General features: G+C 41.5%; 1 protein-coding gene and 1 long non-coding RNA gene across 6 annotated transcripts in view; one reads left to right on the forward strand and one right to left on the reverse strand.

Moving 5' to 3' along the window:
- Positions 1-11,763: 11,763 nt before the first annotated feature.
- On the reverse strand, positions 11,764-16,450 carry LOC140906615 (uncharacterized). The gene is made up of 3 exons (XR_012157167.1): positions 16,194-16,450; positions 15,506-15,575; positions 11,764-13,253 (listed from the first exon to the last, which is right to left on the reverse strand). It is a non-coding gene; the product is annotated as an uncharacterized lncRNA (long non-coding RNA).
- The window catches only part of UBE2W (ubiquitin conjugating enzyme E2 W), a 57,077-nt gene continuing 45,743 nt past the window's right edge, over positions 15,854-27,187 (forward strand). For 2 of the 5 annotated variants that reach the window (XM_073330847.1, XM_073330846.1), the window contains exons 1-2: positions 15,854-16,536; positions 25,488-25,579. In XM_073330847.1, coding sequence (XP_073186948.1) covers positions 16,522-16,536; positions 25,488-25,579 — 107 coding nt within the window. In that variant the 5' untranslated portion in view covers positions 15,854-16,521. The remainder of the gene's footprint in view (positions 16,537-25,487; positions 25,580-27,187) is intronic. The other 3 variants (XM_073330848.1, XM_073330849.1, XM_073330850.1) reach the window with 3 other exon arrangements.

Here is a 27,187-nt window from a genome sequence, read left to right on the forward strand (position 1 = left end):
AATTGTCCTTTTAGCATAGCTATAACTTTAAGTTATATCAGCACTTGCATTATAAATCCCCTTTTTCAAGGATTTGTAAACTGGCAAACATTCACTTTGGGCTGAAAACAGTATCTAGAATAATTTTTTGTTTTGTTTTAATCAAAATTTAGCGGTGTTTTTAGAAATGGAAAAGTATACCTGGTTTATTTTTCAGTCATAACTTAATTTACCCCTTAGATCAATTTAAAATGTTCAGGTCACTTGTCTAATAAAAATGCATCCCTTCTGATAGTGGCTTACTAGAAAGAATTAAATAGACATGTTAGTAACTAATAATAATTAGTGTTTGTATACTCTCTTCTGTTCTATATAAAATGTAAGTTTATTCATAATGTACTGTCACTTGACCTAATATACAAGATTAATAATAGCCTGTAATGGCTCTTTTCCACTGTTTGTGATCAGTTATGTAAACTCTGTATTTACTCTCAGATCAAAGCCTTTTAAACTTCTTAAATATGGCTACCAAAGAGGTAGTTTTTCCCTCTTTTTTTTTTTTTTTTCTCTTCCTTCCCTCTCCCCTGCCTCCCCATTGCATATACAAGAAAAGCTGAATAGTGGAGGCCTTTTTGTTCTTCGCTGAAGTAAAGGGGTATTAAAAAGATGTTTGAGAATCTTTCATAGATTTCTTAAATATATCCAATGTTTCCACTAAGATTTTAAGGGGAGAGGGCAAGCCAACGATATTTACTCATTTTTGAGTGGAACATGTAATTGTCCGTTGTTCAATTCCTGCTGGTAATTGCCTGTCATACTCATTCTTCTCTCATGTCACAAAACAAGATTCCATAAAACAAACATGGTGAACAGTGTGACAATAAGTCTCTTTCTTTAAGAGGCAGGCTGGAGAATTCTACTACCAAAATAATTCTTAGAAGAGGATGATAAATCTAACTTCAGCAGTAAGATGCAATAGCTATTGTATTCTTGTGTAATTATTTTGTGCTTTGGGTGTTGGTATGAGACATTCAGCTGAAGCTAAAATGGCTTTGAGCACCCCAGGAAATGGAGTAGTGTTCGAGAATGCACTGCGCAGAATGTTCTTGCTGTTAAGAAAATTAACCTACAAATAAAGGTGTGTGCGGGGGAAGAAGCTAATGCAATTTACTTGATAGTGACATGGGTATGATAATAGACAAATAGAAACCTGCAACACTTATTCCCTGAGTTCAAAATAAATTTCGTAATGAAAAATTTTTAAAACTTAGTTTTTGTTGGTTTGTGACTGCTTATCTTTAAGCAGATTTTTATATGCGGAATCACATGTTCACAATTATGCTGTGAATAAATTGTAAATATATAAAATTGATATTTGGGTTACAGATGGGCAAATTAGTGTGGATAAAAGATCCCACCCAAAACATTTCAACAAAATCATTTACAGACCTTAGGATGTTCAGTTCTTTCCTCCCCCATGTTTAAGCGCTGCTTGTTGTAACCGAAGCAGCCAACTACTGCTAAACTGACCTTGTAACATTTCCAGTTAAATTAGAAGTGGAAAATATTGAAGAAATTAACATGAGCCTTTTCTTAAATTCAGCTCACCTTTTCCCCCCATATACTAACAAGAATCTAGACTGCTAGGTGCCAAAAAGAACTTTTTGAGGTATGCTCATCTCTAACTTTGCCATAACTGAAAGCATGTGATAAATATTTACCCAAGTCAAGTCATCAGCTACATATAGCTGGGGAATAAATCTTTGGTTGTGTACATTTCCAGTTTGATTGCAGGACACAGTAGAATTCTATGAGTTACAATGGAGTAATTTGTCTGTCCATGACTGATCATCTTCCACCTACGATGGCCTGCCACAAAAGGAGCTTTGCACTTGAACGATCAGAATTCCATTCAACTGGCTGAAATATATTTTAAATCTCCAGGTTCAAGGGACACATGCCACAAGATTTAACTAGGCCACCATTTTGAGCTGCATGAATGTTTATGCAAATATAGCCAAAGTTCAAAGTGGCTTTTATTGCCAAATGATCTCAGAATATGTGGAATATGAGCACTTCAGTTTTTCAGCTGGTGTTTGTATAGTACGTTTCTTCTTAACTGGTCAAGGGGTACTACCTGCTCTTTTTCTTCGTTGTTTGTAATATCCATTAAGCTTGGAAAAAATGGTTTCCTTCCCAGCATCTGAATAGATCTTCTGCATACATGGTAAATGTTCTCCACACCTTTCATCTAATGGAACAGAGGCAAACTTGCTTCTAATTTTCACTTAGTATTTACATCCCAACATATGAATGTTGTGTTTTTGTGTATCTGGTGTCAACAGTTTTTAGAACAGTTCAGCTGCTTCTGCCAAGTTAGCAAAAGCACAATGTTCTTACATGGGTCCTACAAAAATAGTGGTTTCTTCTAATTGGAGGGTAGTGGGAAGGTGTAACTTAATCTTGACAACTGAGTGGGAGAAATATGCTAGTAACTTTTATTTATTTATTTATTTTAAGGTGAATCAGGTTTGGGTTTAAATTACTTGACAATCTTCTTTTAAGACAGAAGGACCAAAGCTTTGCAGTAAACGGTAAAATGTCATTGGGTTGGGGTTTTTTTCCCCCCCCATGGAAAAAGTAGTTCAGCTTCGAAGAATGCTTTTGTGACAAACAACAGATAAATCTAATTCTAACAGAGTTGATTTTTAAAAGCAGCTTATGGGGTGGCAATGTTAGGAGAAAATAGTAATGCTGTGAACTCTGTGTTGAACATGGTTGAAAGGTGTACATCCAAGAAGATTTAAAAAGTAGTAGCTCTTCTGGCAACTCACTCTTGAGAGACGATTGTGTGAGTAACCTAACTAGAGCAGCCACAAGGAAAACACAAAGGTTACCTTTTATCTAATCAACAAACGCCTTTTAAACCATACTAGTTTCACCAGCCTAATCATGTGCCAGGAACCTAAAGTTTGAGTACTTCCCATCCAGAAATGTAAATTGGGAAGTTTGACACAGTTGCATTAGTTCATTATAGTGTCCTGTCATTGCTACTGAGGTTAATTCTATATGTGGACAGAATACATCTTGATGCTGGAAGAACTAAAGGATGTAAAATCACAATTCTTTTCTGGCAAGTCCAGAATACTTCCCCCCCCCTTTTTTTTTTTTTTAATGGTTATTGAACTTGTATATTGGAAATGGCAGTTCAGAGAGCTGTGAAATAAGGGATGCAGGGTAATAAGTTTGTGAGTAGGGTTGGGAAATTAAAATTACCTAACCATTAATGAATTTGTTGAATTTTGGTTTGCTTAGTTAAAATACAAACTTGAGAATTCTTAGAAATGTGTACATTTAATACAAATATAACACCATATTATGCTTTTGGTAATTAATCTTTATGATAGTGTTTACCAAGTTGAAATGAATGATTTTAATATCCTGTTAAGTAACAAAGCAAAATCTCACTACACAGGTAGTTAATTCTAATTCAATACTACTCTGGGAATTGATTTTTTGGAGCCAATATGGAACTGTAGATGCTTAATTCAGGTTTTTATTAATTTGCCAGTTAGGCCTTTTCCTTTCACACTAGAAATATCACCAACTTCTCATATTCGTTTAACAGTTGAAGATTGTAAATATCTTCTCTTGAAAACCACCATGTGTAACAGTAGGTAATATGTAACTCTAATCTTAGTTTGCCATAAACTCTTCTTTCAGAGTAGCAGCTGTGTTAGTCTGTATCCATAAAAAGAAAAGGAGGACTTGTAGCATCTTAGAGACTAACAAATTTATTAGAGCTCTAATAAATTTGTTAGTCTCTAAGGTGCCACAAGTGCTCCTTTTCTTTTTATAAACTCTTCTGTTACTCTAACCAAATGTTAAAACATGGGTGAATTCTTTGGCTTAAAAACTCAATTGTGCGTCTTAGAGATGTTCCGTACGAGTGGACCCCACTCTTAGGTGCACATGCACTTGAGATCAGAATCTTTTAAAACACGAGTGTCTGTTGGTGTTACACATGCCCATGTCATCCATCCCAAAGTTCAGTACCTCTTGTCTGAGCTCTGAAAAGCTCTGTTTGGTGTGATATCACAAAACATGTTTTATCTGAAAAATTTCTAAGATCTATCTGCTTTTTAGCATGCATGCTTTCTTTCAGCTATCTTCTTAGTGCATGTAAACACTATTTCTGTAGAAGTAGTGTTGTGCAATGGACTGGAAAATCTGTTAGTTAAGCAATCCATCATTTGCGTCAGAATTATTTCTGTAGATCTATGTGAAACTTGTAGATTGCAGGTGAAAGTTTCACTGACATCTAAGTCACTTTCAAGTTTTTCATAATTTAAGTAAGTACCCTCTGAGAAGTATTTAACTTAGAATAAACAAATTATGATTTAGGTAAAAGGATGTGTGTCTAAAAGTTACTTATCAAGTGAAGCTGGTGTGTAGATAAGATGCACTGTAGGTCGTATGATTTCAAAAAAGATGGTATCTCAATAGATATAATAACCTCAGTTCACAGCAATATTATTACTGTGGTCATGTTGTAGTATTTCTGTGGTCCTTCCTAAGGGAATCAACAGAAAGTTAGCAAGATGTTTATCTGTGATCAATCTTAGCCCGCTGCTGAATTACTAGTAAGAGCTATGTGGCCTAGTCTGCAGTAGAAAAATTGCATCAGTTTAACTAGAGCTATTTAAAATAGATGTAGCTAAACTGGTTCTGGCCCCTAATGTACATGCACTTACACCAGTTTAACTTTTGCTTAAGTCAATTTAGGTTCATTCTGATTTACATCAGTAAATTACAGAATTAACCTAAACTGATTTAAGCAAAGGTTAAATTGGTGTAAGTGCATATACATTAAGTGTTTGCACCAGTTGAATTAAAAAATAGAAATTTTAAAATTTCTAACTTCAAACTAGTGTAGCTCTTTTACTATAGAAAAAAAGTTTCATCTTGTTTCTTGTCCAGATGATGGTTTGGCTTGTGAGAAGCTATTTGTTGAAAGCATCAGAATTGATTTATTCATATGGGCTATCTGACTGCTTCACTTTTTGAAAAGCTGATGAGTTTTAATCCAAAACCCAAATCTTACTTTATATAAATTGGAGTCCATTTAAAATACTAGTTGTGCTCTATGCATTTACTTTTCATAGTCCAATGAGAGAAGAAGGCATCTGTTTTGTGGTTTCATATTTGTAACTGCACACTTAGTGTGGGGTTTGCTCTCAAAACCTGAACTCATGCAAATGTCGTGTGGCATCCTGCTTCTGCTTTTGGAATTTCAGCATTTTATGCTGCCAATAAACACTTGCTCAGAACATCCCTTTCTAGGGTCTCTTGTTTTGCCATATGCTGTTCTGTTGTCTCTGCCAATATTTAATTGGGATACTTCTGTTTAGGGTGATGTAACCTTGTTGGCTAACACTGCACAATTCTGTTTTCCTTCTGATAATATGTAGTGTCTCCTCTTTGCAAAGTCCTTTTTGATCTTTTCTGATATTTATGTGAGGTCTTTACCATCTTTTGAAGTTTCATAAACTTTTAGTCCATTATACAGCCGTATAAAATTACTTGTCATCTTTTCTCCATCAATCTTATCTTAATTCTGTATGAGCCATATGAAACAGCTGTATAAATCTTTAATTTCTCTCAGTTCCTCATTTTCAAGGTTGGAATCACTTACAATTAAGCAGTTAACAAGTCATTTAAATACACTTTTTGGATTTATGTGGAAGGCTTTTAGTTCATAAACTTACTTACATTTTTTACTTTTATTTAGAATTGGCTGTACTTTCTATAGTGTATTGTAAAGCTATTTATTAACAATGAGTAACTTCTGAGCCCTCATGTTCAACATATGCCATAATTTACATAGTTGATTATGTAGGTTCTGAAAAAGGTTAAGTTATTTTCTTCAGCTGACTCTATCAAGTATGAAAACTGATTTTTGGAAGAACTATGTACATAATTGCTTTTTCAGCATACTGATCCGTTCCCCTCCCCCCCATAAATCACTAGAAAGAAGATTTTCAAAGGCAAAAAGGAGTTAGGTACACAACTCACATTCATTTTCAGTGGGATGTATCCACCATAGAAGGGTAGGACTGGAAGGGACTTCTAGGTTATCTAGTCTAGTGACCTGCACTCAAGGCAGGACTAAGTAAACACCTGCTAGGGATAGTCTAGTTATTATCTACCCTGTTCTTAAAAACCTCCACTGATGGAAATGCCACAACCTCCCTAGGCAATTTGTTCAAGTGCTTAACTACCCTGACAGGAAGTTTTTCCTAATGTCCAACCTAAACCTCCCTGTGGCAGGGCGCTGCAGGGGAAGCCCTAATCAGCTCCTGCCACTCCAGCCCCAATCAGGGGAAATGGGTTGGGGCTAGGCAACTAGCTAGGACTGCCCTGGAAACTGGCCACACCTGCCAACCTGTTAACAGGGGCTAAAAGCTTGGGAAGCAGTGAGCCCAAGGTGTGGAGAGACCAGAAGTGGGAAGCTGGTGCAGAAGGAGCCTGTTGCCACTGAGGCCTGTGCTAGGCTAAACCTGTAAATAAGCTGTAAAGAGTTGGAGCTTTGTGATGGATACCGGACCCAGGAATAAAGAGCACGGGTGCGTCAGCATCTTGAAGTGGTCCTGACACTTTAGGGACTAGGGCCAGGAGACTGAACCCAGGGAGGTTTGGTGAGCACCCCATTACACGTGTGAGCTTGCCCAGGAGCCAAAAGCCACCACCAGGGAGTGGCAACCCGAGAGAATGGAGGGCATGGTGCAGTGGCTGGCTAAGCAGCTGGAGGATCTGCAGGAAACCCTGCAGGCTTTTCACCAGGCCAAGAGGCAGGCCTTATTTGTGTGGCAGGCTGAACAACAAAAAACCTTCCATGACTTCATCCGGGAGCAGGCCAATATACAGAAAAAGCTCCTGCACTGGGTGGTGAGTCCCCGAAGCACTGATGGAAACTGTGCAACAGGGCTGGGGCTCTGTAAAATGGTCCCTGTCGATGACCACGACACCTTCCTATGTACTTTTGAACGGGTAGCCATGGGCGTAGGTTGGGATAAGGCAATGTGGGCGCTAAGATGGGCTCCTTATCTGGCAGGTGAAGCACAAGGCAGCCTATATGGCCTTAAGCAACGACCAGGCCAAAGATTATAAGACGGTGAAGGTGGCTGTCCTGGAACTGATGGGGCTGTTGGCCGAGAAGTACAGGCAAAAGTTTCAGGTGGACAGGGGGTTTGCAGCCCTGAGCTTTTGCCAAAATATTGACCAACTGGGCTATGTGATGGCTACGGTCCAACACCCAGACAGTGGGCGAAATAATGAATCAGGTGATTCTTGAGCAATTTGTGCAGGGCCTCCCAGAGAACATGTGGGTCTGAGTCTGGAGGCACCAGCTGATGACCATGGAGGCCACCGTCAAAATGACAGAAGAGGAGGCTGAGGCGGACTTTCCCCACAGGGAGGTGCGGACAGGCCATGACCTGGACTGGGGGAAGAAGTCCTGAAAGCCTCCCCCCTGGGAGTGGCCTAGAGAAAAAGAGAGTGGAGGCTAAGGGGGCCCCCACTCGCTCGGGTCAACTGGTCTCCTGGCACTGCAGGCAGCAGGGTCCCAAATCCCAGGACTGCCTGGTGATGAAGGGCGAGCTTGCCAAATTTTGTGATTGGAGGAGTTCAGGAGAGAAGAACCGAGGGCGAGGGCTGGCCACCATCCCCTTATGGGTGGGGAGGAAGCCCCAGAGAGGTTTGGTCCATATGGCCTCGGCCTGCTCCCTCGTTCAGTGTGCACTTTCAAAACTGCACTGGTTTGTTTATCCCCAGGAGACAAATTATGCTGGAATGCATCCATAGGGATTGGAGGCTTTGTCCTGTAGCACAGGTGCCCCAGGAGGTTGCGGGCAGATTTGCCTGGCAATGGGTGGGGGTAGTAGATGGGCTGCTTTACCCCGTGTGGGGGACAGAAAAACAGCTGTGGGAGGAGTCCCTTGGGTGGGAGAAGGAGGGAGCCCCCAGGAAAAGTGGGGTGAATCCCTCAGCCCCAGTGAAGGGGAGGACCTAGGGCTCCACAAGACAGAAGCAGGTCCTAGACAACAAAGGCAGAGAAAAGTCGGGTAAGAAGGGGAGAGCGAGCAACTGAAGGGGTGCCCCGCTGTGGAAACCGCAGGAGAGGAGGTCTGAGGTTTAAAGGGGGAAGGCTCTGGGGAATGCTTGCAGGGGCATTCTTCAGGCAATGAGGGCCAGGCCACCTCGGGCTCGGTACCTGCACCAGAGGCCCAGGATGGCCGGTGCGGGTGCCAGGCCCACCTGGCTCCCCTGCCAGTCAAGAAAGGGGAGCAGCTGGGAGAGCAACCGCCCAGTTGTGATTGGGGTGCAGACCTCTAGGTAGGAGTAGAGCTATGGAGCAATCTGCCCCACACGCTGTGGCTTTTGTGGGTGGAGAACCAACAAACCTTGTGAGGGGGATCCAGGGGACCTCCTAGCAGAAGCCAAAGGCTGCCCCGAAATCACCTCCCGGGTAAGGGGAGAAGGGGCCGAACCAAGCCCCCCCAGGGGTTACTTAGTGGGCGAAGTGTGTGGCAGGGAGCTGCAGGGGAAGCCCTAATCAGCTCCTGCCACTTCAGTCCCAATCAGGGGAAAAGGGTTGGGGTTGGGGCTGGGCAACTAGCTGGGACTGGCCTGGAAACTGGCCACACCTGCCAGCCTCGTTAACGGGCTAAAAGCTTGGGAGGTAGTGAGCCCAAGGGGGCAGAGACCAGGATGGGGGAATAGGCTCGCCAGGAGCCTACTACCCTGTACCCACTGAGGCCTGTGCTAGGCCTAAGCTGTAAATAGTTGGAGTTTGGTGGTGGGGACTAGACACAGGAATAAAGAGCACAGGTGTTGCACCAGTTTCGAGTAGTCCTGACTCAGTGGAGAGCTGGGCCAGGAGGCTGAAACCAGTGGGGTACAGTGAGCACCCCATTACACTCCCTTGTAGCAATTTAAGACTGTTGCTTCTTGTCTCAGATGTTAAGGAGAACAATTTTTCTTCCTCCTCCTTGTAACAAACTTTTATGTACTTGAAAAGCGTTATGTTCCCCCTCAGTCTTCTCTGGGCTGAACAAACCCAATTTTTTCAATCTTTCCTCATAGGTCATGTTTTTTAGACCTTGAATCATTTTGTTGCTCTCCTCTGGATTTTCTCCAATTTGTCCATATCTTTCCTGAAATGTGGCACCCAGAATGGGACACAGTACTCCAGTTAAGAACTTATCAGCGTGGAGTAGCGTGGAAAAATTACATCTCATGTCTTGCTTACAACACTCCTGCTAATACACCCTAGTATTTGCTTTTTTTGAAACAGCATTACACTGCTGACTCATATTTAACTTGCTCTTCACTATAACCCCAGATCCTTTTCCACGGTACTCCTTCCTTGGCAGTTCTTTCCCATTTTGTATGTGTGCAATTGATTGTTCCTTCCTAAATGGAGTACCTTGCATTTGTCCTTTTTGAATTTCATCCTGTTTACTTTGGATCATTTCTCCAGTTTGTCCAGATGATTTTGAATTTTAATCCTATCCTCTAAAGCACTTGCCACCCCGCCCAGCTCGGTATCATCCACAAACTTTAAAAGAAAAGAAGTACTTGTGGCACCTTAGAGACTAACAAATTTATTTAAGCATAAGCTTTCGTGAGCGTCTCTAAGGTGCCACAAGTACTCCTTTTCTTTTTGCGGATACGGACTAACATGGCTGCTACTCTGAAACTTTAGAAGTGTACTCTCTATGCCATTATTTATATAATTTATGAAGATATTGAACAGAATTGAACCCAGGACCACTCTCTACAGGACCCCAATCAGTATGCCCTTCCAGCTTGACTGTGAACCACTGGAAATGGTTTTCCAACCTTTATGCACCCACCTTATAGTAGCTCCATCTAGGCTGTATTTCCCTGGTTTGTTTATGAATTGGTCCTGTGAGACAGTATCAAAAGCCTTAGTAAAGTCAAGATATGCCACTTCCCCCCCTCCCCCATCCACAAAACTTCTTACCCTGTCAAAGAGAGCTATTAGTTTGGTTTGAAGTGATTTGTTCTTGACAAATCCATGTTGACTATTACTTATCCCTTTATCTTCTAGTTGTTTGCAAATTGATTGATTAATTATTTGCTCTATTATTTTTCTGAGTACGGAAGTTAAGCTGACTGGTCTATCATTGCCTGGGTTGTCCTTATTCCCCTTTTTATATCTTGGCACTTTATTTGTCCTCTTCCAGTCCTATGGAATCTCTCCTGTCTTCTATGAGTTTTTGAAGATAATCGCTAATGTCTTGGTTATCTCCTTACATCCCAGAATACTCAAGATTACTATTTCATTTATTCCATCATTCACTAGCTCTCTATGGTATTTATATAGCTCCTAAAATATCTGAGCTTCTCACAATCCTTAATTGCATTTATCCTTACAACACCCCTGTGAGGTAAGGAAGTACTATTCTCCTGGCTGCCTAATTCCCTTCTCTTTTAAAATCCCAGCCTAGAAGCTTGGCACAAATTGCACAAGGGATTACCTACCAATCTTTGTTTAGCTTGAGGTAGGTCAATCATTTCAACAGGCAGCAAAACAATATGTCTTTTAAAGACACACTAGTCACAGCATAAACTCAGGAGTATTTCTTACTTCTAGCTGTCTTTTATTTCCCATGTATTTCATTTTTTTTCTTTTCTGGTTTGATTCCACTTCTCATCCTCTTTTGCTGGAGAGACGCAGGTACAGTGGTCCCAGAGTAACAGCCGTGTTAGTCTGTATTCACAAAAAGAAAAGGAGTAATTGTGGCACCTTAGAGACTAACCAATTTATTTGAGCATAAGCTTTCGTGAGCTACAGTGGTTTTATGTAGGTGAAGTCAGTTTGTTTTCTTCAAAAGATCCTGTTCCTGAGAAATTCCTAATGCATTGCAGAGGTCAATAGCCTTCTTTAAATAACCAAACTGGTCAAGTGGGAAACAAACAGAATTCCTTTGTGAAGTATGCAGTCCTCCTCACTTGTGAGATGTAGCCTCCTTGCACTGCAGATTATACTTGTGAGGCCACTGGACTAACAAAGGGAGATTAATGTGAATGTACAAGTAACTTCTGATGGGAAGGTGGAGGAGGCAGGACAAAAGAAAACATGGTGCAACATGACCAAAGTGGTAGAATTTGCAAGGAATCAGACATTAAGATGCAGTTTAGTATCTGAAATATTCAAGACACTAGTAATACCTAAGTAAAAGGTTCATTTTATAACTCTCTTGCAAAAACACTTTATAGATAATAATGGGGGATGAAAAGTGGTGGAATAAAACTGGTCTGGACAAAACCCAACAAAGATGCTTGTGATTCCGTGCACTTCCTGTCAAATTCTAACATGAACACTTTTAATATTCACTAAAATCAGAAATTAATGTTCAGTAAACTTGTTTCATATTTTATTTTTAATCTTTATTTACTGCTTATACACATCACAAAATATTGTAAACAGTCAAAACAATATGCTCACCATGAGAGAAAATTATAACCATGTTAAATAATGGAAAAAAATTTCTACAAATAGCCATTTGAATTCAAAGGCAAATTTTGATTGACTATAGTTGTAACCTTTTGGGTTTGCTTTCTCTAAACATTCAACCCCTGAAGCTTTAACAGAAATGATCAAAAAAAGTGAATTAACATCAAATGCTTGAATCTTTACTGAAAAAGTTTTAAATTGTATATTCAAGTACAACATTCATGACTTGCACTGTGGTGGTTGGATGTCTTATGTAACTAATCAAGAAACAGAAGCAATGCCAAATGATTTATGAAACTAACCACCACAGTACAGGTTTCAGAGTAACAGCCGTGTTAGTCTGTATTCGCAAAAAGAAAAGGAGTACTTGTGGCACCTTAGAGACTAACCAATTTATTTGAGCATAAGCTTTCGTGAGCTACAGCTCACTTGAAATTCATTCTGTCTCTATAAAATTTGGAGTTAGATTCTAAGACTGTGATTGTGCACCCTTGAAGTCCATGGCAAAACTGTTAACTTTGCTGGTGCAGCGTCAGACCTGAGGCCCAATATTGAAGCTTTATATAGGTAAAATGAATTTCATCCATTGTGTTGGATATTTTCAGCAGCCACTTAGTACCCCCCACCTTCTTATAAAGGCTGGTCTTCCAGCTGTCCCTCGGCACTATTTACACAGAGTACTGGTGTCACTATACAAGCATAAATGAAGGTCCACTGTCCCTCTCTTGCCCTACTCCCTGGTATAATCTTCTACAGGGCTGGTGTGACGTCTCTTCTCAATGCACACAGACAGCCCTCCTTCCCCTGCACAGCCCATAAGTAGGGCCTTGGGCCAGTCCTCAGCATTGGGGTGAAATGCAAACTGAGAATTTGTGCTACCGTTTGTGAACCATTTTCCAAAAGAGAATTTTTCACTGTCTAAATTAGTGAATACTTTAGAACAAAGAGTTCCATGACCTGTTCATGAACAAATTGAGAGAACTGAAATTATTTGCTGAATAAACTAGTCATTGTGTTCTATTTACTCAGTTCTATTGTGACCAGCAGAGAGTTCTTTCCAACGTGTTCTACTGTTGTGCCTTAATCTGAGTATGGGGCCCCACTGTGTTAGACACTTTAACAACACTTTTTAAAAGACACCATGTTGAAAATGTTTGCAGTCTAGGTTACAATATCACACACAGATGAAACAACAAATTGGGGGATGGGAAGTAGCGTATACAGCAACAGTACAACATATGTGGAACACTCAAATAGCCCATATTCCATTCAAATCCAATGACAACAAAGGGTGCTAAAGCTTTCTTCGCATAAAAACTAGAGGAGGATTATCCAGTGCCACTGCTGAAAAAGTAGGAGGCCAAATTTGCATAAATAATACCTTTGGTAGTTATAAAGCAGCTGATCCTGCTCCTGCTGAAGTCAGTGGAAGCTTTGCCATTGACTTCAGCAGGGCCAGAATCAGATTAACAGTTTCCTAAACAAGATACACAATGATCCTTTTAAGGGCCAAATTGTACCTTTTGCTTACTTTTGATATCCATGGGGTTGTGTAGGAGTGAGGACAGAATTGGGTTAGCACTGGATATTGCATGAGTATACCTTAGTAAATAACACAAAACAGTTTTGGATTGGATTAAAAACCTTCATAAGTGTAACTAAATACAGGAAAGAGATTTTTCATAAATTCAGGGGCATGTCAGGGCTGTATATTTTTGCAGCTGAGCACCTGTAGTGGCAAAAGACATGAAAGAGAAATTAGTCATTTTTTATTACAGAATGGAGGGTGATATTAGTATTTATAACACCTAACTCAAAGTCCTACAAAGCTGGCCTTAATATGTACTTTATATAGTAGAACATACAAAACAAAATCTAATTTGCACTGTAGGGTGTGTGCTGGCAGCCACACACACAATCTTTTGACCTTGATTTTCTGGAACAGGATTGAGAAGTTCATTACCATGGTTTCAAATCAGTTTTATTGCACTGTAATTATGCCCCTGTTGACTAATCAATATGCACGTTTACAGCTGAACACATGCCCATTGCCTAAACTTGATATGCTTGCTGTGTGTATAACATATAGCATTAAAAACATTTTAGGGTAAAGGTGTTTGGTTCATGTAAAATAATACAACTTAGTAAAGCTAATTATGGTGCTCAATTTAATATTTTAACTGTGTCAAAAGGGCAGTAGCAGAGTTAACCCTACATCAATCCCACCTCGAGTTGTTTACGCCTACTAACTTCACTATCACAAGGATTTCACTTGGAAATGTGACCTTGTCATTTATTTTAGCATGAAAATGCTTCTAGATTGCATCTCAAAGCCTCTTTCTCAGTCTTTTGGCAGGCTACTGGCTCCTTTCCCTTCTAAAACTTACATGTGCTGATCAGCCATTGGCATACCTTTGCTCTCAAAACATAAATGCTTTCAGTGAAGAGAAGTTTCAGAGTAACAGCCGTGTTAGTCTGTGTTCGCAAAAAGAAAAGGAGTACTTGTGGCACCTTAGAGACTAACCAATTTATTTGAGCATAAGCTTTCGTGAGCTACAGCTCACTTCATCAGCTGCAGAGAAGGGAGTTTCAACAGCTATTAGGTGACAGGGAAAGCGGGCTCAGAGGTAGTCCCAGCACATCAGTTGGCAGTTCCCAAGAGGTTTTCTGTGATCCAACCCGTCACAGTCCCATCTTCTGGCATTTGGAAGTTTAAGAACACCCAGAGCATGGGGTTGCATTCCTGACCATCTTGGCTAATAGCCACTGAAGGACCTATTCTGCAGGAATTTATCTAATTATTTTTTGAATCCAGTTATACCTTTGTCCTTCTCAACATCCCATAGCAACAAGTTCCACAGGTTTACTATGCATTGTGTGAAGAAGTACTTTCTTATGTGTGTTTTAAATCCACTGTTTATTAATTTCATTGGGTGATGCCTAGTTCTTGTGTTATGTGAAGGGGTAAATTAAACTTCCCTATTCACTTTCCCCATACCTGCATGATTTTATAGCAATCAATCATATCCGCCATCTTAGATGTCTCTTTTAAGATGACTAGAACCAATCTTTTTAATCTCTCCTTGTATGGAAGCTGTTCCATACCCCTAATTATTCTCATTGCCCTTCTCTGTACTTTTCCAAATTCTAATATATCTTTTTTGAGAGGGGGTGACCAGAACTGTACGCCATATTCCGGATACTGCCAAGTCACCCAGTTTAGTGGAAAGAAAAGGAGTACTTGTGGCACCTTAGAGACTAACCAATTTATTTGAGCATAGGCTCACGAAAGCTATGCTCAAATAAATTGGTTAGTCTCTAAGGTGCCACAAGTACTCCTTTTCTTTTTGCGAACACAGACTAACACGGCTGTTACTCTGAAACCAGTTTAGTGGGATCCCTTTGTAAGTCCGTGCAGTCAGCTTTGGATTCAACTATCTTGAGTGCTTTATTAAGATGGCAACTTCTGGTAAGAGGACCAGCTCCAATCACAGAATAGAAAATCCAACACACTACAGGTGGTTTTAAAAAATAAAATACTTGCACAATTAAAAGGGGGGTGTTTGTGCATGTATATGCATGTAAAATTTGTTTTTAAAGTGCACCACTCAAAAATGTCTGGCCATACGTACTCAAAATCTTTGACTGCATCTACATGATCCGCAACACAAAGGACAAAAAGAACCCAGGACTTAAATGGTCTACAGACAACTAGATGATGACACAGCAGATTTTTTAGAGTAACTAATGGGATGAGCTGCCCAGCATCATACTAGAAACTCTCCAGATTATTTGTTCATGGAAATCATGGGATCTCACAGGTGATCTGCCAGACACATTCATGCACTCACCCAGACACTAACCTGCAGCCTGGGAAGGGACAGTGGGGGAATAACTAGTATTAGAGGCAGGACTGGTAGCACTACCTATTATGAAGGCTGCCCCACACTTCACTCTGTTTTTAGTTGCATATAAATTTACCAAAATGTAACAGTCTTCCAGCCAACTGTTTCCCCTCCGGCTGAAGCCTTCTGGAAAATTTCAGCTATTTCTGAAAACATGAAAGAAAAATACCTTGTTCTACCATTTTTAACAAAAATGCAGATGCCCTGTTCTTTGAGAAGCTCTAGCATCTCTGTGCTTTGGAGCAGGGGTATGACTATTTAGCGAGGACATGACCTTCATCTCAGGGTTGTGCTGCCTCCAGGAAAATCTACCCACCTTTAGCAAAGTTATAATTTAAGCATCTGAAACATCACAATTTGCACATGCTCAGTAGAGACCAGCTAGAGTTTCAGAGAAGTAGACCGTGACTCAACGCTCATGTGACCTCGCTGCAGCTTTCCCTGCAATCAGCGGGGGCTGGATAGGGGATACAATGTCAACCCTCCAGGACTGGCCTGGAGTCTCCAGGAATTAAAGGTTACATCGTGTGAAAACACCTCCAGGAACACGTGCAACCAGAACCGGCAACCCTAAATCCCGCTCCACTCCGCGCATGGAGCAGCCGCGGGGGCGAAGAGAACTGGAGAGCGGTGGCGAGCTCCTGCTCCCCAGAGGCCCCGGGGGCGAAGAGAACTGGAGAGCGGTGGCGAGCTCCTGCTCCCCAGAGGCCCCGGGGTCTCTCCTGCCGCCGAGCACCCCGCCCAGGCGCTGCGGGGAGGCTCACCCAGAGGCGCAGCGCCCAACGCCCCATCCCCTCCCGGCTCAGGGCGCGCTACCGCTCCGCTGGCTCCAGTCCACGCGGTGGCCCAGGCCCCTCGCCGCGCACAGGCCGACGCGGCACGTTCCCTACTTCCGCCCCGCTCGCCTCGCTGTGATGTGACACCCTGGCGGGCGCGGCCGGTACCGAGCACAGCTCTGACCGCTGAGGCGCATGCGTCCTCCCGCTTTCGGCTTGTGGCCCCACGTGACGGGGGGGGAGGGGGACGTCGCTGCGTGTCTCTCTCTTCGGGTCCCCGCCGGCGGCGCAGAGGGGAGGGGGGCGCGGATCCATCATGGCGTCCATGCAGGTGAGGAGCTAGCGGCGGAGCCGGGGAGGAGGGTCGCCGGGCGGGACCTTGGAGTAGGGAGAGCGGCGTTTCCGGGTGACCGGAGCAGCCCCTGGCGGGTGGGGAGGTTCGGGCAGCTGGGCTGGGGAAGCTGCGGCGGTTGGTGGGGAGGTTCTGGGGTGTCCGTGGATACGGTGGTGGTGGGGGGAATAGAAAGATACCTCTCCTCGGGCATGGGGGGCACTATAAACACCCCCCACACACACACACACACCACGTGTGTGTGTGTGTGGGGGGGTGGCAGACACCCCGCCCCTGGGGGAGTGTGTGTGAGTGGGGGGAGTTCTGGTAGAGAGACGCCCCCCCATAGTCTGCGAGAAAGAGGTATGGTGGAGAAGACCTCCCCCTCCCAGCTCCCCTGGAGAGTGTGTGAAGATGGGATGAGGTTCTCCTCCCCCCACCCCCCGGAGTCTGTAGGGAATGGAGGATGTGATAGAGAGAACCCCTTTCCTGTCCCCTAGGTGCATGTAAGCATCATTCGGGGTACTGCAGAGAGACTCCCAATGTCTTCCTAAGGGAGGTTATGAAGATGGGAGAGGGCATGGCAGCCTGAGGTTGGGGTGGGTCTCACAAAAAGACAGCCTTGATATCAGGAGTCGGAAAGACTCCCCTCCCCACCCACCACCAATAAGAGGGAACGGCAGGATGGCTGACTGGCTGCTTGGGCTTGGCTGCAGTGGGTGTAATCACATGAAATGTCCTGCTGCTGTGACAGGTTTCTACCAGAATTTCTTTTTTCTCTCTACCTTTTGTGGATAAGTTTTTAGATGGTGGTAGTTGAAACAGCTGTGGAGGTTTTGATTACTTTCTCTGTGCAACACACTAAATTTGAAGGTAGAAGTGTCCACATTTACAGTGTTAGGACAGGGTTATGAAATGTTCTGAGAAGTGAGACAAGTGATAACAAACATGAACAGTCATGGAATTGAATTATTTCACTCATAACAAAGTGGTGCCTTTTTTCTTAACAAATTTTCACATCTCCTTTATCTCTGAAAAATTAATACTTCTTTTTGCCTTTTCTTTTTCTTTTCCGGAGCAGTGTCCTTTGCCCAATTTCTTATCTTTTCCCTTTTGTTTTTTATTCTTACCTTCTGAGCCAGTGGACTTCAAAGTGAAACAAACCAATTCAATGGCCAAAAAAACCCTATTACCATGAGTTAAGATTGCCTGGTGGTATGTCAAACTCAGACGTCTGAAAACCAGGAAATGCAGTTAGGGCTGCCCATGCAACCTGGCCACCTCCTCACTATTGTACCTAGGCCTCACCACTGCAAGCAGGGAATGCATCTCTCTGAAAACTGCGCTCCATGGTGTACAAACATTTCTGTTTATTACTTCTTCCCCTCTTATAACCTGATTCATCCCGTGCCTGGAGCAAAGTACAACTGTGTTACAATGGAATAGTGTTAGGGTGTTTTGGTGGAGCTGGCAGGGTGCTGTGAGCCCCCAACTCTCTTGTTGCCCCTGCCATAACCTGGTTCCTCTCACGGCAGCCCCAAACCCTTCTCTCCCTATTCCTCCACTCTTTCGCCCCCTTCCTTCTCAAAACCATTCATGTCTAATTTTTCTCCCAAAGACTTTGGTTACATTCAGGCCCCACCTACCCCCACATTTGTACAGTTTGAGAGTTATAGATGGCAGTCTCTTAGCCACATAGCCCCAAAGTCCTTTTATCTTAAGGTGGGACTTGTGATTAATTTATCTTTAATTGTTAATTGAAGGGTGAGCTCCCAACAGTCCAAAGGTCTGTGATTCAACCAGTCATTTGTATCGTTCAATTTAACAGTACAAGGCAGTAGAAGGAAACAGGTTTTTTGTTTTTTGTTTTTTTTGGGAGAGGGTGGGAGGGGAGGCGCTGCAACATGGGAACCCCTTGGTCAGATTACCCCAAGTTTGGATCATTACTGTTAACCTACACCCTGAAAGACACACCAAAGGCATTCCCATTCACCATTTGGAATGTAGAGTACTTACAAGAATTAGAATTTTACAGCATATAAAATGGCAGGAGTGGAAACCCTCTAGCTCAGGGGTCTCAAACTCAGTTTACCTTAGGGCCAGTGCCAGTTCTCAAATCCTCCCAGCGGGCCAATAATGTCACTCATGCTGCCCAGAACCCGCCCCCCCCCACAACTCCGCCCCCCACCTGCCTAAGGCTCTGGGAGGGAATTTGGGTGGGGGAGGAGGTCTGGGGGAGGAGATCGGGGTGCAGGCTCCGGGGGAGAGTTTGGGTGCAGAAGGGGTGAGAGGTTGGGCTCTGGGAGGGAGTTTGGAGTGGGAAGGGGGTGGGGGTGCAGGTTCTGGGAGGGAGGGGATCAGGGAGCGGTGGCTTCCCATTGGCTGCAGGGGCGCTTGGGGCAGGGGCAGCATGTGGAGGCACAACCCTCCCCGGAGCCCTAGGGAGAGGCCAGAAGACATGTGGAGCAAGCAAGCAGACACTGCTTAGCTCCGCTGTGCTGCTGGGGCCCCGGGCCATTTTAAATCGCCTAGGGTGGTGAGCACCCAGGGGCGGCAGGTGGGGCCAAGGGAGAGACCCGGCTCCAAAACTGCTGGAGCCCCGCAGGCCACATTGGGGATGTTCGCGGGTGGCAGATGGCCCGCGGGCTGTGAGTTTGAGACCCCTGCGCTAGCTGTTCTTCTGTATTGGTGCATGCACAGTGTAAAAATAGACACTTTCTTAACTACTGTTCTCAAATTGGGTCCCTCCAAAATTTAGTGAGTGCCATGCACTACCTTGGGTAAAATTTCACAGGTTGAAACCATTTTGACTCATAGCTCAGTAATAGTTTGGTCTCCAGTGCTGGGCAAAAAAAAACAAAAACACCCAGAAACTTTTTCTAAAATGGCTGTTTTTGAGGGGACTGATATCTCTGGAACTCCTGGATCAAATGACTCCAAATTTGGGTCACTGACTCTTGACCCTCCAGAGAGACACAAAATTTCAAAAAGATCCAACTAAGCATGTTTTTAGAGGACCTAGAAACATTGACTTTTCAGCAAATGTCATGAGGTAACTTTAACTATAGTGGTGCTTCTACACTACCACTCAGACAGCCCACAGAGAAGATGTACCAACTGGAGCAAAACACATATGGCTGTGCTGATACCCAGCTTCAGGGTTTATAACTTGGAGTAATATGAATAAGTGAAAAAATAATAATAAAGCTAGGAATTATGTGAGTGAAATGTATTAGACTCTGGAATGGTCTCCCAAGAAAGTAATGGAAGTCCAGTTTTATGAGTTATTTAAAACAAGACTGGATAAAGCACGTGAGAACATACAGTACCAGACAATCCCAATTTATCAGGAAGATGGGCTAATAGATCTTTTGTCTCCTTTTTCTGTAAGAATCTATATGCCAGATTATTTTTTGCAGTTTGGTCTTTATTTAACCTTCAGAATACTTTCTGCAGCTTAGTTTTGACTAATTACAAATTATTATGTCCCCAAAAGTTTCTATTAAAAAAAAAAAAAAAGTCTGTAGAGAGGTATAAACACTATGTAAAAGAGACTGTTGTGAAGCTTTAAGGAGATACAACCTGGGGCTTGGGAGACCAGGGTTCTGTTCATGTATTTGCCACTGGTCTGTGTTGTGAAATAATCTGCACAAGAGCACACTTGTTTTTCAGTTTGCCTGTCTGGAAAAGGGAGATGACTGCTGCCTTTGTAAAGCACTTTGAGATCCACAGATCCAAAGTGCTATCTAGTATTAATAATAATGTTTTAGCTAGTGTCTGTTTCTTGGAAAATATGGCAGTGGGAAAGTCTAATTTAGTGCTTGTTTTTATATTATAGATGTTAATCTCGAGGGTATCTGTTAAACTTACTGATAGTGTCTAAGGGATCCCTTATTTCCCTAGGCCTTTTGATCAGGGAATCCAGGGAGCTAGTGAAGCATTGTTTTTGTTTCCATCTTACTAATTATGAAGCCTTTTAAAACACATTTTTAGAGCACATTTTTGTAACGTTTTCTTGAAGTTGAGAGATTCTGTTCAGTTATTTAATGAAAAGTCTACAAAATGGAAGAGAAGCTTTTGATTTAGAGTGAATGTTAAACAATTAAGAACAGAAGGGATCTTTAAACTGGCTAAAATACTTTGTGTTTTGTTGATATCTGTTTAACTTTAATGACTAATATATTGGCTAGAGGAAGTCTTTGGTAAATATTGAACAGCCCAGTTACTCCAGTTAAAGTGTGAAAGTTGATAATATAGATTTTGAGGCCTTCAGTACCTGCAGCAAACAAGGGAAGATCAGAATTGTTATTCCTCATTCCTTCTGAGGTACAAAACGAGCAGGAGAAAAACCTTTAAGCAAAACCAAAACCCTCCCACAAACCTTTCAGGTCCCTTTAATGATGAAGATTCTCTAGAAAGTTTTTTAAAAAAAACCCTTTTTAGGTCATCTTTAAAACTAGACTGGAACAAGTACGTGAGAATAGGTTATGTGACATTTTTGATCTCCAGTGTCTGATTCTAAAAATCACGTTAAGTATTAAATCTAGTTCTCGCTGCAGTAGGTTGTCCACTATTTTTATTTGGGACCTGATTATCAGGGGACTTGTTTAAATTTTAAAATAACTCTGATCCACAAACTTATTGAGGTTTTATTTGGTTATAGTAAGATATCTTGATGTAGTTGCTGTTGTATATAATATAACAATGTATTAGACATTCCTTATTCAAGAAATGATCCTATATTTAATTATACTACATCAGTGGTCCCCAAATTCTGGGGCATGCTGTCCTGTGGGGGTGTGCGGCAGGGCCCAGGTCACCCCTATGTGCGGGTGGTGAGGAAGTGCCACCCAGGTCCACTTGGGCCCCATCCCAGCTCTGACCCCAGCCACAGCTCTGCTCCGCCCCCTGTTGTTTGAAATTATTTGAATTTGAAGTTATTTGAAAGTTATGAATGTCGCATTATATTGGACCGCATTATATCGGACCGCATTATATCAGGATAGAGGTGTACCTAAAGAGCATATTTATGTACCCAAGTTACTTAGGAGCACAAGTTTTATTGACTTTAAACTGAAAACTCTGGTAGAGAGAGAGAGCCTGGTTGAGCCTGGTTTAGCTTTCTTGAGCTGTGGAAGTTCAAAATAGCATGGTGTGTTTCCTTACCATTTCTGTGTCAGAGTTTGTGGCATTCTTACAGTAGGGATATTAATGAGGCCCTGGACTTGCCTTTTGCAGAATAGATGAGGATTAGGTGTGAAATTTGTTAGATGAAAATTCCCCCACCCCTTTTGTGCCTGGGGCTGGCTCAGGCTTTGTCTCCCCCTCCCAGGGCCAGCTCCAGGCACCAGCTAAGGAAGCACGTGCCTGTGGCGGCCCATGTGAAGGGGCGGCATTTCAGTTAATCTTGGGGCAGCGCTTTGGCGGCTCTCTGGCCACCATTTTTTTTCCCTTCTTTTTTTTTGCTTTGGCAGTCTGGGCGGCGGTTTGCTTTGGTTGTTTGTTTGTTTTGTTTGTTCTTGGGGTGGCAAAAAAGCTCGATCCAGCTCTGCCCCCTCCACCACCACCCCTTGGGGTTGTGTAGTAATTTTTGTTGTCAGAAGGGGTCACGGTACAATGAAGTTTGAGACCCTCTAGTGTAGTTAATCCGCCTCTCAGAGAGGCGGTAGCTAGGTCAACAAAGAATTCTTCCATCAACTTAACTGCATCTGTGGTGAGGGTTAGGTCGACCCAACTACATCACACAGAGCGCAAAATTTTTCACAGCCCTGAGCTAGGTCTATCTAATATTTTAGTGTAGACCAGGCCTAAGATTATAAAATTTGAAGAAAGTAAAAAAAACTAGTGATGTGTAAATGAAAAAGAGTAAATTTAAATTAAGAAAAAACAAAATGAAAATATTAAAAAAAACCCAGGATTTTATTCACCTTGAGACCTAATGTAGTCTGGGTCGAAATTAAATTCTTTGAAACAGCATGTTTAACCAAGGGATAAGGGTGGAATTTATAGACAGAAAGCAATAAAGGAGTGGTGGTTGGAGGGGTAGACTATGAAATTAGTAATGTGCAATAATTTAAAATGGATTTTATTGGATTTTTCTGGGGGAGGGGGGTGTGACAAAACATATTACAAGGTCTTTTATATGCAGAGAAGGTGATCTGAAAGCTAAGTCAGATTTTGGGCCTACTAACATTGATGTGATTTCTTTTAAGACACAGAGAGAAAAATCACTGACTGTTCTGCTGTAAATAATAATAATAAAGTGCTGAGATTTTTTAAATGGTTGGTTTGGAGCTACCAAAAAAAGTGGCTTTACTGTTTAATATATTTTCAAGAAAATCTTTGTGCAGGCTGACAATTTGTGGGCCAATTCTCAGATTATTTGGAACAACTGAGTGCTCGACTCAGGCAAAAACGCCTTTATAATCAGAAGTTTATTAGCACCATTTACCTCAGGTACAGATAGAATCTTATAGATAAAATAGGAAATTCATCGGATCTGACTAAAGCAACGTATCACTAAGTTATACCAATAAATAAAAACGAGCAGGATCTTATTAAAGGGGAAAAGGCAAAATACCACATTTATTGTGAATACAGAAAGAATCATAATAAGCAGTTAGTTATAGCTATAACATTCCATTCAATTTCATATTTATTCACACGTTCATTCATACACACACACACACAGGTTCTGCAAGGGGGTTGTTATAGGTTTCAGAGTAGCAGCCGTATTAGTCTGTATTCGCAAAAAGAAAAGGAGTACTTGTGGCACCTTAGAGACTAACAAATTTATTTGAGCATAAGCTTTCGTGAGCTACAGCTCACTTCACTGCATACTGCATCCGATGAAGTGAGCTGTAGCTCACGAAAGCTTATGCTCAAATAAATTTGTTAGTCTCTAAGGTGCCACAAGTACTCCTTTTCTTTTCACTTAGTATAATGACTCAACCACTCCCAGTCTCTATTCAAAGCTAAGTTAATTGTATCCAATTTGCAAATTAATTCCAATTCAGCAGTCTCTCGTTGGAGTCTGTTTTCAAAGTTTTTTTGTTGAATGATACTCACTCTGAGATCAGAAATCGAGTGACCAGAGAGATTGAAGTGTTCTCCGACTGGTTTATGAATGTTATAATTCTTGACATCTGATTTGTGTCCATTTATTCTTTTACGTAGAAACTGTCCAGTTTGGCCAATGTACATGGCAGAGGGGCATTGCTGGCACATGATGGCGTACATCACATTGGTAGATGTGCAGGTGAACGAGTCTCTGATAGTGTGGCTGATGTGATTAGGCCCTACAACCTATCCTGAAGGACGACCCATCACTCTCACAGATCTTGGGAGACAGGCCAATCCTTGCTTACAGACAGCCCCCCAGCCTGAAGCAAATACTCACCAGCAACCACACAACAGAAGCACTAACCCAGGAACCTATCCTTGCAACAAAGCCTGTTGCCAACCGTGTCCACATTTCTATTCAGGGGACACCATCATACGGCCTAATCACATCAGCCACACTATGATGGTGTCCCCTGAATAGAAATGTGGACACGGTTGGCAACAGGCTTTGTTGCAAGGATAGGTTCCTGGGTTAGTGCTTCTGTTGTGTGGTGTGTGGTTGCTGGTGAGTATTTGCTTCAGGCTGGGGGGCTGTCTGTAAGCAAGGATTGGCCTGTCTCCCAAGATCTGTGAGAGTGATGGGTCGTCCTTCAGGATAGGTTGTAGGGCCTAATCACATCAGCCACACTATCAGAGACTCGTTCACCTGCACATCTACCAATGTGATGTACGCCATCATGTGCCAGCAATGCCCCTCTGCCATGTACATTGGTCAAACTGGACAGTCTCTACGTAAAAGAATAGTTGGACACAAATCAGACGTCAAGAATTAGAACATTCAAAAACCAGTTGGAGAACACTTCAATCTCTCTGGTCACTCAATTACAGACCTAAAAGTGGCAATACTTCAACAAAAAAAACTTCAAAAACGGACTCCAATGAGAGACTGCTGAATTGGAATTAATTTGCAAACTGGATATAATTAACTTAGGCTTGAATAGAGACTGGGAGCGGATAGGTCATTACACAAAGTAAAACTATTTCCCCATGTTTATAGTTAATAGCTTAATTTTGACCTAATTGCTTTACATTTGACCTATGCACAAGATTTTAGTTTATATCTCTGGAATATTTGAAGAACGTTATTCTGTTAGGCTCATTAGGGTGAAGAAAAGACTGATGCAGATGCCAAACTTCTTAAAGAACCCATTTTTTCACTTTTAACTCAAACTAATAGATGTTCTTCTAAATTTGCAGAATTCATTCTCTGTTCAGTGCTTTAAACTTGGGAGGCCGTGCTGCATTTTTATACACCGGTCTGAATCACGGCTTTAAGTGCAAAATGGTATTCCACCTTAAGTAAGGAGCCATGATTGCTCTTACTATGGAGGTGTCAAAGTCTTTGCTAAGTATCATTATGTTATCTGCTTCTCTTGCTTTAACTTAAGAACTGTTCTGATATATTGTAAATATATTTAACAAGCTGTTTCACTCTCAAATTGGGTTTGTCAGCCATAAGCGGATTCATCTGGCACCTAATTAGGCCTTTTATGCGTATACCATAATCCAGTTTGGATTGACAGTTGCCAATAATATATTGTAAATATAATTGGAATTTATATAAACGAGAACATGATTGAGTTTGAGGCTTATGACTTTTCTCTGAATCTAACCAATTATAATAGATTGTTTAATTTTTGTGGCAGGAAGCTAGCTCCCTTTCTTCTTCCTGAGGCACATTTTCTGTACTTCAAGTTTTCAGAAGATAGTTGGCAAAAAGAGCTTATTGTTTTGCTTTTATTAAACAGCAAAATGTACTGTAAATTAATTAGCTTTATTGTAATATATAGTTTATGCAATATTTCAAATCCTATTTATATTCTTTTTAGAAGAGACTACAAAAAGAACTGTTGGCTTTGCAGAATGACCCACCTCCAGGAATGACTTTAAATGAAAAGAGTGTTCAAAATTCAATTACACAGTGAGTGTGTAAATACTTTTCATATTTTCTACATTAGCTCAAATTATAGACAAGTGAAATATTATTTTTTCTAGAGTAATAATTGCTCCTGTTGATCCATGGATATAAAAAAAGTGATATGGTTCACAAGTACACTGTTTAATATGTTCACTAGTAACTGATAAACTGGGTTATAATCTACAGTACGATACATTTCACTGTCTGGGTCAATGATGCTTGCACTTTTTTTTTTTTTATAGAATAAAAAACTTTTTTGTCTGGAATTTTTTAAAAATCAGCCTAAATGTGCCTATGCATTATCTGACAGAACAGAATTAAATTCTGGCAAACCATTCTAGATCAAAAGTATTAGTCTAAAGTAGTTCGACATTATCTACATTTTGCATTAAATCAAGTGGGTATCCCTCTTAGTCAACAATCTCTCATTTGGATTTCCTTTGTCTGTTCGGTGTGCCCAAACAATTCTGAACTCAGGAGAGCAAAATCTGAAGGGATGCTAAGCATTCAGTTTTATCTAAAACTGCAGAGAAGGTGATGAGAGATCAGTCCATGCTTTGACATCAACAGGAATGGGGAAAAGACTATAAGCAAACTATACCTTTCACTTCTAAATACCTCAGTCACTGCCATCAAGGTAGATTTTGACATTAAATCATGATGCGGGGGAAACTGAAGCAGAAGGAAATAAAATATTGTGATTTATTGAAATGTCACATGGTTATTGTATGATCCAGAGAAAGGTCCATGTTCTGTATGGCCCTTGTAGCATGTGGCAATGGGTTAAAAGAATAGAGGAGAGTAAGATATTGAACTACAGCAAGTGTGGATGAGTGGTCTATATGAATATTAAAATAGCTTGAGGGTAAGATGATGGGAACCAAGAGCAAATCTTCAGACTCTTTCAGGAAACTAATTATGGAGAGTGATGGTTTGATCTGAATATTTTTGTGTTTTTTCAGAAATAACATATAAGCTGGTATATGCTTTTATTTGCCATTGTATCTGTATGTCTGAAAAAAATGTGTACACTAGAAAGGTTTTATTCGCATCAATGTGGGGTGTCCATTACATTAAGCAGCAAAGTCATAAGTGAGATATGTAGATCATCATAAGGGAATGTTGATAAAACTTGGAGCATATCTGACATGTATAATTGAGACAATATAGACATGCAACCCTCTGACACCATTTTTAGTTACTTTTCAAAATAGTTGGACTTTAACTATGCATTTCCTGCCTTTTAGACAGTTTTTCCCTTTAAGTTACTGATTATATATATTTTACAGGTACCTTTTTGGCCTATCAGTTTCTTTTATTATTGCACAACCTTTAAAGAGGAGCTCAGTGATTGAAGTAGATTAGTTTGCAAATCAGTTACCACTTTTGTAGTGTGCTATTGTCTTGCTAACCTTCACATTCTCTTTGTTGCTAAGTTCTATATAGCATCATAAGTGACATTTTTGCAGATGTGAGTCAGGGAAAGGAGCATGGCCCTTTTGATTCTGATTTAATATTAGTAAACTGCATGTTATTTGTGACATTTCTATTATTCTTAAATTTCCCTGGCAAAAAAGTAAAATAAAATGGAAAGGGAGTCTGCTTTCATCT

The sequence above is a fragment of the Lepidochelys kempii genome, chromosome 2, assembly GCF_965140265.1.
Source record: "Lepidochelys kempii isolate rLepKem1 chromosome 2, rLepKem1.hap2, whole genome shotgun sequence".
NCBI classification, from domain to species: domain Eukaryota; kingdom Metazoa; phylum Chordata; order Testudines; family Cheloniidae; genus Lepidochelys; species Lepidochelys kempii.